Source organism: Thamnophis sirtalis, unplaced genomic scaffold (assembly GCF_051295495.1).
Source record: "Thamnophis sirtalis isolate CommonGarterSnake01/CBP01778 unplaced genomic scaffold, rThaSir2_p1.2 scaffold_10, whole genome shotgun sequence".
Classification (NCBI taxonomy): domain Eukaryota; kingdom Metazoa; phylum Chordata; class Lepidosauria; order Squamata; family Natricidae; genus Thamnophis; species Thamnophis sirtalis.
Window position 1 is genome coordinate 9,131,582 of NW_028261390.1, and position 14,267 is coordinate 9,145,848.

The following is a 14,267-nucleotide window of genomic DNA, read 5'->3' on the forward strand; positions in this document are numbered from 1 at the left end:
GGTTCGCACCGATTCGGGAGAACCGGTTCGTAACTTTCTAAGCAGTTCGGAAAACCGGTTGTTGGAAGAAATCTTATTTTATTTTTTCCCCACTTTACAGGGCTAATCCTGTAAGGAAGGCAGGCAGGAAGGAAAAATTCTAGTGTTGTTTCTAGCCTCATCTTTATTGACCTGCTTACAGAAACTGCCTCTCCGGTTAACCCTTATTACATATTTGTAACAGCTAAGGCGAAGTGCCCATCGACGTGAGTTGGCCACAGCCGCATTGTCACATGACCACCAAGCTATGCCTACCCAGCTGGTCATCATGGCAGAGAACCAGTTGTTAAATTATTTGAATCCCACCACTGACCATGGGATGGACTGATGGTTGCAGGGCCTGGGTTTGGCCCTTTGATTTACTGAGGGGAAACCCAGAACTCTCAGATTCGGTTTTTCCCAGATGTGCCAGTCTAGCTACCCTAATAAAAAGTAACTTTGAGAAAAATGCCTGTCTCTGAGTTTTTAATTGGAGTTGGGTTCTTCTAGAAAGCTGACACCAGGAGGCTGCACGGAGGCCTAGTAGGCCCAAAATGGGGTGCCGGGATATATGTGTGTGTGTGTGTGCACATGCGTGGGGGGGGGGCATGCCGCATGCTCAGGAGGGTGGAGCACACAGGGGGAATCGCACATGCATTGCATTATGGGGCCCACATGCTTTCAGCAGACGACGACAAAAAGTTTAGCCATCTCTGGGTCTAGCACAAAGCGGGTGTGTGTGTGAATTCTCTACCTCATTCGAACTCTTTTGGGATGCCACATGATTTGTGGGAAGAGGAATGGGCTTGTGCTAAACTGAGAAAGAGGCATAAGCTGCATATATTCAGCTCGTATATAATTGAAGTCACTAGGATTATTCCACAACTTAGGCTCGTGGAAACTTGGAAAGCTGCTCCTCTTGAAGAATTTTAAGCTGCAGATTTTTTTTTTTTAACAATCTCAGAAAAGTTTGCAAGGAATTTCTTAGTATCACCTAACGTTAGGACACTGAAATAGCTGCATTTTGTGGAAGAGGGTGGTTACCACATTGTCATCAATAATACAATTGTGTATTCGTGTAAGAAAGACATGACAGATGGGGGTGTATGAATTCCACCCAGCAGACCAAACAGCCAGAAGAAGAATTTGTTTTGGAAGATTTCAGGTTTTTTTTAAGCATATGGAATGAAGATTTCCGAGAAGACACAACAACAATTGTTTCTCCAAACACGAAGCGATTCTCATAAGAAGAGATGGTTTTGATAGGAACTGGGTGAAAGGAAAGTACTCAAATAGAATCAGCTGGGCCTGATCAGACTTTGTTTGAAATCAGCAAAATAGACAGCAATTTTGCAGCACTTTGGAGCCATTATACAAAATGAGAAGAAGTATCCGGTCTCAATTCTTCTTCTGAAACTTCAAAACTAGCCTGGCGAGGTACACTTTGCATTGGAAAAACGTGATGTTAATTCCAAAGCTGCATTTCACCAATGGTTATGTGAAATGGTTAATCTGTCCAGCTCTACAATTTACATGGCTGATTTGGGCTGAATATGGGGGTTCCCCATCTATTATGTAGATAGGGGACTTCACAATCACGGCTGCATTTTGGACTGGGAACTAAAAAAAAAAAAAAAAAAGAGAAAGCAACCATTTGTGAATTTTGCCAGGAAAACGGCACGAATGTGTGCCTGTATATCTGTAGGGACGGAATTCGGCTTGAGAGCAACTCATATAAGTGCAGTGGAAGGAGGAATAACTGTTTTCTCCATCTCAAGTGGAAGTCATGGCCCTCTCTTCTCTTAACACTCAAACTCAAGGTGCTTAGATCTGAACGGTTTTGTCAGAACTGAAGAAGCTTCTTGGATGAGAAGCGAAACGTCTTCAAAGAAAAAACCAAGAAATTCCAGTTTGAAAAAGCACCTTTGGGATATCTTACCCTCAGTGGTGGGATTCAAATAATTTAACAACCGGTTCTCTGCCCTAGTGACCAGCTGAATAGGCGTGGCTTGGTGGACATGTGACTGGGTGGGCGTGGACAACTCAACGTCACTCACGTCGATGGGCGCTTCTCCTTAGCTGTTACAATGTAATAAGGGTTAACGGGAGAGGCAGTTTCTGTAAGCAGGGCAATAAAGATTAGGCTAGAAACAACATCAGAATGTTTCCTTCCTGCCTTCCTTACAGGATTAGCCCTGTAAAGTGGAAAAAAACAAAAGGAGATTTCTTCCAACAACCGGTTCTCTGAATTGCTTAGAAAGTTACCAACCGGTTCTCCCGAATAGGTGCGAACTGGCTGAATCCCACCACTGGTGCAGAGCTGCCAGAAGAAAAGAACAGCTCAGAAATCAGGGTCGACTTGGGAGTAAAGCCACAGATGAACGGTGAATGGCCCGTCCCATAGGAAATAAAAGAGGAGCGAAAGGGGAGTGGAGTTTCCAGGGAACAATTCATTCCTTCGTTCATTTCAGGAGTGTGAAGACCTGTCCGTGAATCTCAGAGACTCTGTGCCCAGCCTTTCCTTGCACAGCACTGCGTTTGGGAAAAAATATTTGCATGGCAGCTTTCCAAGCTAGATAAGGTCTGTGATCAGAATGTTTCCTTCCTGCCTTCCTTACAAGATTAGCTCTGAAAAGTGGGGAAAAACAAAAGGAGAACCACGAGTTCTCCCAACTGCTTAGAAAGTTAACAACCGGTTCTCCCGAATAGGGGCGAACTGGCTGAATCCCACCACTGCTTACCCTACGTGTCTCTCTCTCTTCCCCCTTTATTTTCCCCTTATTTTCATTCTTCTTTGTACTTCTCACATTTGATATTTTGATACTCATAAGATACATCGTGGAAATAAATAATAAAAGAAAAAGAAACGAAGCCTAAAACTGGGGCTGGCAAGCACCTACTCTCTAATTGTTCCCTCTGATGCAATAGCAATTAGACTTATATACCGCTTCATAGGGCTTTCAGCCCTCTCTCAGCAGTTTACAGAGTCAGCATATTGCCCCCAACAACAATCCGGGTCCTCATTTTACCCACCTCGGAAGGATGGAAGGCTGAGTCAACCCTGAGCCGGTGAGATTTGAACAGCCGAACTGCAGAACTGCAGTCAGCCGAAGTAGCCTGCAGTGCTGCATTTAACCACTGCGCCACCTCGGCTCCTTAATGCCTTATGGCGCCTTGCCATGCCCTTCCAGTTTCTACGCAGCAGGGTGAGCGGATTCAATTTGCAAATGGAGACGACTTACATCCGGGTAGTAATCAAGAGTGGGCACCAAGTGCTGGATGAGAGCTTCCAAGGACCCTGAGAGCAAGTTGTTGTCATGGTAATACAACCCTTCACAGCTGTCCTCTTTGGACTGGAACAGGTATCGGCTGTAGCCACTGCTGTCAAACATGGCGGCGAAGGGAGGCGTCTGGGGCATACTTTCCTGAGGAAAAACAGACACAAGAAAACATTAGAGTCAGTCAAGTGGTTTAAGGCTGTTGTCAACAGTTCTTAGCCCAACTCTATTATGGCTGAGAAACCAGGACCCAACATGTGGATCCCAAACAAATGAAGGAACTGGGTATGTCTAGTTTAATGAAAAGAAGGACTAGGGGAGACATGATAGCAGTCTTCCAATATCTCAGGGGTTGCCACAAAGAAGAGGGAGTCAAGCTATTCTCCAAGGCACCTGAGGGTAGGACAAGAAGCAATGGGTGGGAACTAATCGAGGAGAGAAGCAACTTAGAACTAAGGAGAAATTTCCTGACAGTTAGAACAATTAATCAGTGGAACAGCTTGCCTCCAGAAGTTGTGAATGCCCCAACACTGGAAGTCTTTAAGAAGATGTTAGATAACCATTTGTCTGAAATGGTATAAGGTTTACTGCCTAAGCAGGGGGTTGGACTAGAAGACCTCCAAGATCCCTTCCAACTCTGCTATTGTATTGTATTGAATAAGGTCAAAGAAATACCATGTTTCCCCTCAAAATAAGACTGGGTCTTATATTCACTTTTGCTCCAAAAGATGCATTGGGGCTTATATTCTGCTTAGGTCTTGTTTTCTGGAGTGCTAAATGCATCCGTCTGGTTGACGATCTTAACTGGATTTTATTTTGGGTGTAGGGCTTACCGAATTTTTCAGACTATAAGATGCACCATGATTTTGAAGAGGTACATTTTTTAAAAAAGGTTTTTGCACTATGCAGGCCTCCCAAACCCTCTGCAGAACCCGTTTTTTGCAAGAGAGAGAGGGGGGGGGGCACGCAGAGCTTTGGGAGGCTTGCAAAAACCCTCTGCACATCCATTTTTGCAAAGGGGGCGTAGTTTTGGGAGGCAAAAAAATACTGTATTCAATGTATAAGACGCACCCAGATTTTCACCTGATATATTATGAGCATCCTGAAAAAAGTCATGCTACGGCTTATTTTCCAATTGGGCCTTATTTTGGGGAAAACAGGGTACACAGGTTGTCCTTGACTTACAATCATTCGTTCAGTGACCCAAATTACAATACCACTGAAAACAGAGGTGGGTTCCTACCAGTTCGCACCTATTCGGTAGAACCGGTTCGTCAAATCTACCGAACCGGTTAGAAGAGGTTCCACCAGTGGACCCAGAAAGCAGGCCACACCTACAGAAGAGGTTCCAAAAAATTTTGAAACCCACCACTGACACACACACACACACATACAAAGACACACAGACAGACAGACTCACACAGAGAGAAAGAGAAAGAAAGGAAGGAAGAAAGAAAGAAAAAGTGAGAGAAAGATGAAAGAAAAAAAGGAAAAAGGGACAGAGATAAAAGGAAGGAAGAAGCGAGAGAGAGAGAAAGAAAGAAAACACATGGCCGGCAAGCCACTCCCACCAAGTCACATGGCCGGCAAGCCACTCCCACAAAGAAGGCCACACCCACAGAGTAGGTTCGAAAAAATTTTGAAACCCACCACTGACTGAAAAAGTGGCTTACGATCAATTTTTATATTCATGACTATTGAAACATCCCCATGGTCACCTGATCAAAATTTGGGGGCATGTATTTATGGCAATTGCACCGTCCTGGAGACAAATTTCTCGTGTCTCTAACTCACACTTGGCCAAATAAAATGTAAATTTAAAATTCTAATAGGATCACCATTTGTGACCTTCCCAGCAGACCTCTGACAAGCTGGGAGAAACAAGATTCATTGAATGATTGCATGATTCACTTAACAACTCAAGTGATTTGCTGAACTGTGACCAAAAGGACGCAAAATGGGGCAAAGCTCACTTAGCAACGGTGGTGGTTTGCAACAGAAATGTTGGGCTCAGCTGCGGCCGTATGTCGAGGACTGTATAATGAATTCTGCTCTGGATCTCTAGGATCGCGGTTGTGGTTGTTTATTCAGCTTGGCTGCATGCCATCAACTTGTCAAACACAATAAAAATTAGCCCGTTTTTAAAGATCCAACAAAACGTCAAGCCAATAGTTCTTTGAGATCTTGATCTGTAAATTAACTATTTTTTTATATCATCAGGTTTCTCCAGGAATGTTAATTTGGACCAACTAACGTTACACTGGATTGACTATTTTTTATCAGCTCTCAAAGGAATCCTGAATAGAGCCATCATTCCTTGCTTAAATGATATTGCATAAGTTATGATTGCCGGAATTGTACCTACATTTTTAGGTACAGAGGGAAGCTTTGTGAGGGATTATGTTACATTCTGGGGGAAAAAACCTCAAGCGGTTTCTTTCATGTGGCTTTACAAAAGTTCAGCTTGCAATTCAAAAGGAATTGTGCAAAACACCCCAAGTTTGAAATGCCCTCTTCAAAATACCTTCCAAAGGGGCGGAAACAAATTGTTTTGCCTTCCCAACAGCTGTTTTGTTCTCAAGAGGGGGCATTTTGTGACCCCTAGGCTGGAGTACTGCAATGTGCTCTACATGGGGCTGCCCTTGAAGAGTATTCGGCGACTTCAGCTAGTCCAGAATGCGGCCGCGCGAGCGATCGTGGGTGCACCTCGTTTCACCCACATAACACCTATCCTCCGCGAGCTGCACTGGCTACCTGTTGATCTCCGGGTACGCTTCAAGGTGCTAGTTGTCACCTACAAAGTCCTTCATGGTATTGGATCTGGGTACTTGAGAGACTGCCTACTGCCAATCACCTCCACTCGACCAATTAGATCCCACAGATTAGGCCTCCTCCGAGTTCCATCAGCCAGTCAATGTCGACTGGCAACCACGCGGAGGAGAGCCTTCTCTGTGGCAGCTCCGACCCTATGGGACGAGCTCCCCGTGGAGATTCGTACCCTCACCAGCCTCCAGACCTTCCGCATAGCCCTTAAAACCTGGCTGTCCCGACAGGCCTGGGGCTAAAGACCTTAACCCTGCCCGAATAGTATGAATGTTGTGCTTTTAATGATCTATTGTCTTATATGTAACTTGATTTGTCCTCCCCTCCCCCTGAACTGTGAGCCACCCTGAGTCCCCCCAGGGAAAAGGGCGGCATACAAATAAAGTATCTTATCTTATCTCAAATATATAGGTACCAAATGTACCCCAAAAGTATATTAAATTCAATTTCAAATCGACTCAAATCACAGCTAGATGAGAGAAGTTGTGCAAACTGTATTTATATAACGTCGTGTTGCAGGTATCCTATTGCGAGAACCTAAATCCCCGAAGCCAAAGTTTTGGAAAATCAAGTTTTTCTAGAAGCACCAGCTCATGTAACTAAAGCTACAAGCTGCGATTAGTGAAGGAAATATTCTGAAGATGTGCAATATTAACAAGGAACAGAAGCAGTGCTAATCCTCTGTTGTAAGCAGTAAATAAAATATGAGCGCTTGGCACATTTTAGTTCAAGAGGAGCATAATAGAGTTCTTGTACTGCATTAGGATCTCAGAACAAACATTGCTTTGCTTTCCATAAATTCTTGAAATTTCCTCCCATCGCTGGCCGTAATAAAAATGATATTATTGTTCCTAACAAAATACCGCAATTCAAAGCAATCAACGACATTGTTAGAACTTGGTTAATAAATGTAAAGGTAAAGGTTCCCCTTGCACATGCGTGCTACTCGTTCCTGACTCTAGGGGGCGGTGCTCATCTCCGCTTTGAAGCCGAAGAGCCAGCATTGTCCAAAGACGTCTCCGTGGTCATGTGGCCGGCATGACTAAACGCTGAGGGCGCACAGAACGCTGTTACCTTCCCGCCAAAGGTAGTTCCTATTTTTTCTACTTGCATTTTTACGTGCTTTCGAACTGCTAGGTGGCAGAAGCTGGGACAAGTAATGGGAGCTCACTCCGTTACGCGGCGCTAGGGATTCGAACCGCCGAACTGCTGACCTTTCTGATCGACAAGCTCAGCGTCTTAGCTCATGAGCTACCTCGTCCCTGTACATGCAAGCTTGCACCCTCTCAAGGATTGTGAACAACTCATGACCTTCTACTCATCTTACATGGCCGTGTCACAGCAGAAAGAATGAATCAGCAATCCACCATGAGCTTCTTCCAACATTTCACTCAGCAGCTGCTCACTTACCTCTAGGTTGGTTGGTTAAAATGCCATATATAGGCATTTCGTCTAAGATCAAACCAATACATCAGACAGGTCTCTATGTAAAGGAGGAATGTCCAACTGTGGCAACTTTAAGACTTATGGACTTCAGGAATTCTCCAGCCAGCCATGAAGTCTGAAAGTTGCCAAGGTTAGACACCTGTTCTAAACCCCCCCCCTCTCTTCCCACACCAACACACTCCGAGTCAAAGATACTTTCCGGAATTTATTAACAGACAGGCAGGTCCTTGGCAGCAAGCCAGCACAGATAAGCCGTGGCAGCAATCCAACACAGATAAGTCGTGGCAGCTATCCAGCCTGCCAAGCTCACAATTCTCCAACATTAGTTCCTGCGTTGACTTCTGCAAGAGGGGCGTGTGCACAAGCAGTCCTTTTTATAGTCTGGAGAGGAGCCTAATGACCCCCAGCTGAGTGCAATTACCTCCTGTACTTGCGCAACTGTTCCTGACGCCTATTAGCTCTTCGTTGCCGGGCATCCAGGAACAACTCACTGCTGGCGTCTGGATCACTTTCCCTTGTCTCCTCTCCACTGGTCCAAGGCTCAGGTGCCTCCTGGTGGCCAACCAGCCTCTCTGTGCCCTGCTCAGAGTCAGAACCCTGTCCAGGGTCCTCCACATCCTCCAGAGCCGACTCATAGGGCCCCTCGCTGTCGGAGTCTGGTGGCAGCTCCAATGGCTCCTGCTGGGCCACAACAGACACCCTGATGTAAATAATTCAATTCAATCATAATAGAGCTGGAAGGGACCTGGGAGGTTTCTAGTCCAGCCCCCTATTCAGGCAGGAGACCCTATACAATTTCAGATAAATAGTTGCCCAATCTCTTACAAACCTCCAGTGATGAAGCACTCACAACTTTTGATTAATTGTCCTCACTGTAGGAAGTTTCTCCTTAATTCCAGGCTGCTTCTCTCCTTGATTAATTTCCATCCATTGTTTCTTGTCCTGCCCTCTGGTGCTTTGGAAAATAGGTTGACACCCCCCACCCTTTGTGGCAGCCCCTCTAAACTGGAACACTGCTATCATGTCAGCTACACCCACACACACCTGGGTTGTAACCTTTTTTCTAAGCACATATGGGGAATGCACATGTACCCCCTTCTCCTTGGCACCGTTGCCGCTCCCCCAATTAACCAGAAACAATCTCCAACTGGCGAGCCTCATTTGCGCACGCCAGCTGCTGGGAGCGCAGCCTTGGCGAACTGCGCACCCAGGTGCCCCTACAGAGCCTGAATGCTTCCCCCTCCTTCCCTCCCAGCCATTATGCCACATCCTCCTTCTTTACGGCGGAACAGGCGCGAGGTGAAAGGGGAACGAAAGACTTCTCCGGAGCATAAATGAAACCAAGGAAAAAGCAGGCTGGGAAAACACCTGATTTTTATTTTTATTTTTTTTGAAAAAGCCAGAGCTAATGGGACAGCCGACAGAGAAATCTGCTTTTTTTTTTTTTTGCCCTCCATCTGTCCACTCAGTGGCACACAAAGCATTTGCAGTAGGAGTTAGAGACGCTATTAAGTGATTAGCCAGATTCCTAGGGACATTTTAACCCACCCACCCACCCACCCCCCAAAAAGAAAAACACAGCCAGTGTACAAAGAATTCAAAAGGTTGGCTTGCTTCTGGCAGCAGGTCGGAACAATGAACGCTTTCAAAAGGCCCCTTCTCTCCCCCCAAGGATACAGCCAGTAAAGAATAAGAGAAAGCAAAAACTATAGGGAATAGAGGACACGCGGAGGGGGGCCTTCCCACCCTGTGAGGAACCCCCCCCCCTTTCCCTTCTGCTAATCCCTCTTTTCAAAATGCCAAAGGAGATTTGCATCAAAATAAGGGAGAGCAGCAGGCAAAAGATCTTGAAAAGTCACATCCATCCCTGGGAGCAGCTGTTCAATTTGGGGGGGGGGGGGGGCGAGATTGGATTCTTCCCAGCGCAAATAGGTCAGGAGGGGGGCCTGCAGGAAAGGCTTCCACGTGCCAAAGCAGAAGAAGGATGGACGGACATCCGGACATCCGTGGGGTGGCGGGGGGGGGGGAGATAATGCAAGAAAACTAGGAGTCTTAAAGAAAGAAGCTGGAAAGAAGCAGTCCAAGAATGATTTGGAAGGAAAAGATACTTAAAAAATTTTTTTTTAAAAAAGAGAGAGGGAGAGAGAAAGGAGGAGGAAGAGGCAATGTAGAAATTAATAGAGGAGAATATTTTGCAGGCCAGGGGTGAGCTGTGGGTTATCACCCAGCCCTCTCCCAGGGAAATGAAATGCCTTAGGAAATGTTGAAAAGGCAGAATATTATATTTCCCTGGGTGTGAAAGGGAGAAACGATTTAAAGAGAAACTTCCTGCCTCCCAACCCCTTTTGTCAATGGGCCATTAAGAAGGCCAAGCTAGTCCCTTTACATAATAAAGAGTTCTCCCCTTCAGCTCCAGGGGGATGGGATTAAGGCATGATAATATTAGCCCTATACCCAACTCGCCACATGGCATCTGAGCGCTCAACCAAACCTGGATTCAAAACGCAGGCTAGAGAGTTGCCCCCACATGGCCCCATGGGAGTCTTGACAACCCATCAGAATACCAGCTAAAGATCAAAGGCCAGAGGGGGATAAAACCAGGGACTCAGCATCTCAGTCCTCCCTTCTCTTCTTCTCCACCAACATTGAAGCATGTGATCACCTTTTCTGTTCAGGAGCTCAAGCCATGTGGTCCTGTCCACCATTAAAACCATCTTTCCAAGCAGCCTCCATGTCTCCAGTGTCTTTTTCCCCACTTGGAGCCGAACCCAGAAGGACATTTCTTTCAACAGGGTCCTGAAAAGGTTCGCCATCATCACTGCGTTAGGGTTTCTTCGATGATTATGGTGTATCTCGTTTATTCACCATGTTTGTTACTACCAGGATGGCACTATGCTTCATTTGAAACAGGCCAATGTTTCTCAACCCTGGTGACTTTTACGACGTGCGAACTTCAACTCCCAGAATTCCTGAGCTAGCCCCTCCTGGCTCAGGAATTCTGGGAGCTGAAGTCCACAGGTCCTGAAGTTGCCATCATTGCCAACCCTTACGCTAGAAGGACTTACATACACTACTACCATCCTCCCACAAAAACCTGGAAAAAAATTCCCCCAGCTATTTATTTTGTTACAAAAGGAAAGCTCGGGTGATTTATGGACTGAATTAATTGGAACTATACACAATAGATCTGAGAATAGCTCAAAGCCGAGTGGAGCCTGCCCTAACTCCATGTAGCATGTAGCATCTTAGGCCGGTGTCTTAACCAAGTCATTATTTATGACCAAGCAGCTGGCAAGGAAGCCGTTTCAAACAAAAGCCCACCTTGAAGAGGAGGCACAAGCTTCACATCTGCATTTTCTGCCTATTATCTCCATTCAGATCCCTGATCTTGTCTTTATTGGGCTCCTCCTTTGAACCCGAAGTGGAAAGATTTCTAAGCGGTTTGGAACTCAAGTTATTCTAAACAACCGCTGGTTTTAACTAGTCTCCATAGTAGATAATATTTGTAGCTCAGGGTTGAACTGATGGCGTACTGTATTTTTGGGAGTATAAGACGCACCTTTTTCCCCTCAAAAAAGAGGCTGACAATCTGGGTGCGTCTTATACCCTGAATACAGTATTTTTTGCCTCCTGGAACACCGCCCCCTTCACCAAAATGGCCATGCAGAGCCTTTAGGAGGCTTCCAGAATGGGCCGTTTTTTGCTCAATTTTGCCTTCTCCCCCCAGCCCCCAGGAGCACTCTATAAGCCGCCTAAAGGCTTTGTTTTGACAAAAAACGGGCCCATTTTTGTGAAAAATGGGCTGTTTTCTGCTCGTCGCCCCCCCCACACCGCCCAAGATCATTCTACAAGCCTCCTAAAGGCTATTCATGCCCTTTTTTGAAAAAAATAAATAGGCCAGTTTTCGCAAAAAAATGAGCCATTTTGGGGAGGTATGCAGAGTGCAAAAACTTTTTTTTTAAATTTGCCTCTGCAAAATCTTGGTCCATCTTATACTCCAAAAAATACAGTAGTTTGGTAATGAAACGTCTGCAAGAAAACCACCAAGCTCAGAGAGCACCAAGGACCTCACAGTTAAACTAGACCGTTGAATAAAGTTGTCTGTGATTATACAAGACGCTAAACCAAAGAACTGAGTACAGATTACAGAGCATAGTAGCTGAATGATAAGATAAGGGTAGTGCAGTGGCCTAGAGGTGGAGCTCTCGCCTCACAATCAGGAGGTTGTGAGTTCAATCCTAGATAGAGGCAGACTGAGAAATATATCTACTGAACTAAACTGCCTACTGGCAACAAGAAAGGCATCCAGCCATTAAAACATCCAGTTTGCTCGTTCTGTTGCCCAACTTCCACCCCGCAAGGGATTATGGGGTCGTTAAATGATGATGATTAGCTGAATGATAAGATAATGTTTTATTTTCATTTTGGGAGGGGGGTGAACACATTGGCACACGTTAAATGCTCTGTAAAGAATGAACACACCTGAAAAGCCACACATTCTGTTTTTATAGAATTCCATCTCTCCACTAATTTGCAACTACTGCTGGTCAGAGCTACTTAAACTCCGATTTAGCAATAGCAATAGCAATAGCAGTTAGACTTATATACCGCTTCATAGGGCTTTCAGCCCTCTCTAAGCGGTTTACAGAGTCAGCATATTGCCCCCAACAATCCGGGTCCTCATTTTACCCACCTCGGAAGGATGGAAGGCTGAGTCAACCTTGAGCCGGTGAGATTTGAACCACTGAACTGCAGATAGCAGTCAGCTGAAGTGGCCTGCAGTACTGCACCCTAACCACTGCGCCACCTCGGCTCTTAGATTTGCTTTTCAAAAGCCTGCCTCATAGAGATCTGATTCACACAAACTCCTACCCTATAACCATAAGACGAGCAATTCATGCTCATTCAATTCAAAACAAAGTTTTTTTTTTAAAAAAACCAGTTCATTCTTAGCTTGGCATTAGTTGCGAAGAATGTCACTGCTCCCATCACTAATTAAATGATCATACATGGCCAGTTTTTAAAGGTTCTCATCAAGAATGGGAGGGATAGATTCCTGAGCGCCTACTTCTTAAAAGAAGTTCGGGATGTGGTGGCTCAGTGGCTAAGACGCTGAGCTTGTCAATCAGAAAGGTCGGCATTTGCGGCGGTTCAAATCCCTAGCACCACATAACGGAGTGAGCTCCCGTGACTTGTCCCAGCTTCCGCCAACCTAGCAGTTCAAAAGCATGCAAAAATGCAAGTAGAAAAATAGGGACCACCTTTGGCGGGAAGGTAACAGTGTTCCATGCGCCTTCGCCGTACAGTCATGCTGGCCACATGACCACGGAGATGTCTTCGGATAGTACTGCCTCTTCGGCTTTGAAATGGAGATGAGCATCGACCCCCTAGAGCCGGGAACGACTAGCACATATGTGCGAGTCCTTTACCATTTACTTCTTCTTAAAAAATATTTTTAAATCTTGATTTTTTAAGTCGGAGAACTATTCTATAGATCAGCACGCACGACCCCCAAACTTTGGGACACCAAAGACCGTGGACAGAGATTTTTTACGTGGACCAGAGGGGACGTGGTTTCATGGGCTGCCTACATCCCATGGATGAGGCTTCGCTTGTTTACATGAACTTGTTTCTGGCCTGCCGTGGCTCGATGCCAATCCACGGACCTGGAGTTGGTGACCCCTGCTACAGATTTCTTGCTGGACAACATATAGGTCGGTGATGGCTAACCTTTTCAGACCGAGTGTTGGAAGCGGCATGCATGCGGCAAGGCACGCATGTGCACCTGACCCCCCCCCCAAAAAATGCAACGCACCTGTGGTCCCTGTGCATGCGCTCTGCACACATGTCCTGTGCACATGTGGCAGAAACCCAAAGACCAGGGGGGCAATGGGAAGCATGCGCAGCGGAGCTGAACTGGGGCGACAGCTTGCATGCCCTCAGAGAGGGTGATGTGTGCCACCTCTGGCACACATACTATAGGTTCACGCCATCACGGGTCTAGGCTGCTGAGCTGCCCTCTTCTCGTCCCCATTAATTCCGTCTTAAAGACTCAAGGAAATATTTTTAAGATGTAGGGAAACCTTTGAAGCAAATCCAGCTGAAATTTCCCAGGATTAGTGGCAGCCACTAAGGGGTTTGCCATCCCTATCGTTTTCACCCCGTTCTGCCAAAACAAACACACCCCAAAACCCTTGAAAGCTTTCTTGACATATTCCCTTTAGAGCTTATATTGTTGAATCTTCCATTAAACTGGATCAATTCGACTCTAATCCTATCACCTCTGAATAGCTGGATTGAAACAAATCCTAGCTGACTTGCACAATGCTGTGATCTCTCTTCTCTTCGGGCATCTGGGCCTGGCAATTCTGGGCATCTGGTTCTTATATAATCTGGGGGCACACACACACACACACGTGTCAGAGAGAAGCACCAAAAGTGCTAAAAGAAGAGACACTGGAGCAGGAAGCAGCATTCTCTTGCAAAAAAAGAAAATGGCAATTTCAATCCCCCAGGGTGATGTGATCAAAATTTCAAACACTTGTTAACCGACTCATATTTATGACGGTTGCAGTGTTCCGGGGTGATGTGATCCCCTTTTTGTGACCTTCTGACAAGCAATTACCTCCAATAGATCGATCAGGTCCCACAGATTAGGCCTCCTCCGAATTCCATCCGCCGGCCAATGCCGACTGGCGACTA

The 14,267-nt window shown here is 45.8% G+C and overlaps 1 protein-coding gene across 2 annotated transcripts in view; it reads right to left on the reverse strand.

The window, feature by feature from the left end:
• Positions 1–14,267, reverse strand: part of RASGEF1B (RasGEF domain family member 1B) — a 240,542-nt gene that overhangs the window by 30,125 nt on the left and 196,150 nt on the right. For both annotated transcript variants that reach the window (XM_087724007.1, XM_087724008.1), the window contains one exon: positions 3,261–3,443. In XM_087724007.1, coding sequence (XP_087580133.1) covers positions 3,261–3,443 — 183 coding nt within the window. The remainder of the gene's footprint in view (positions 1–3,260; positions 3,444–14,267) is intronic.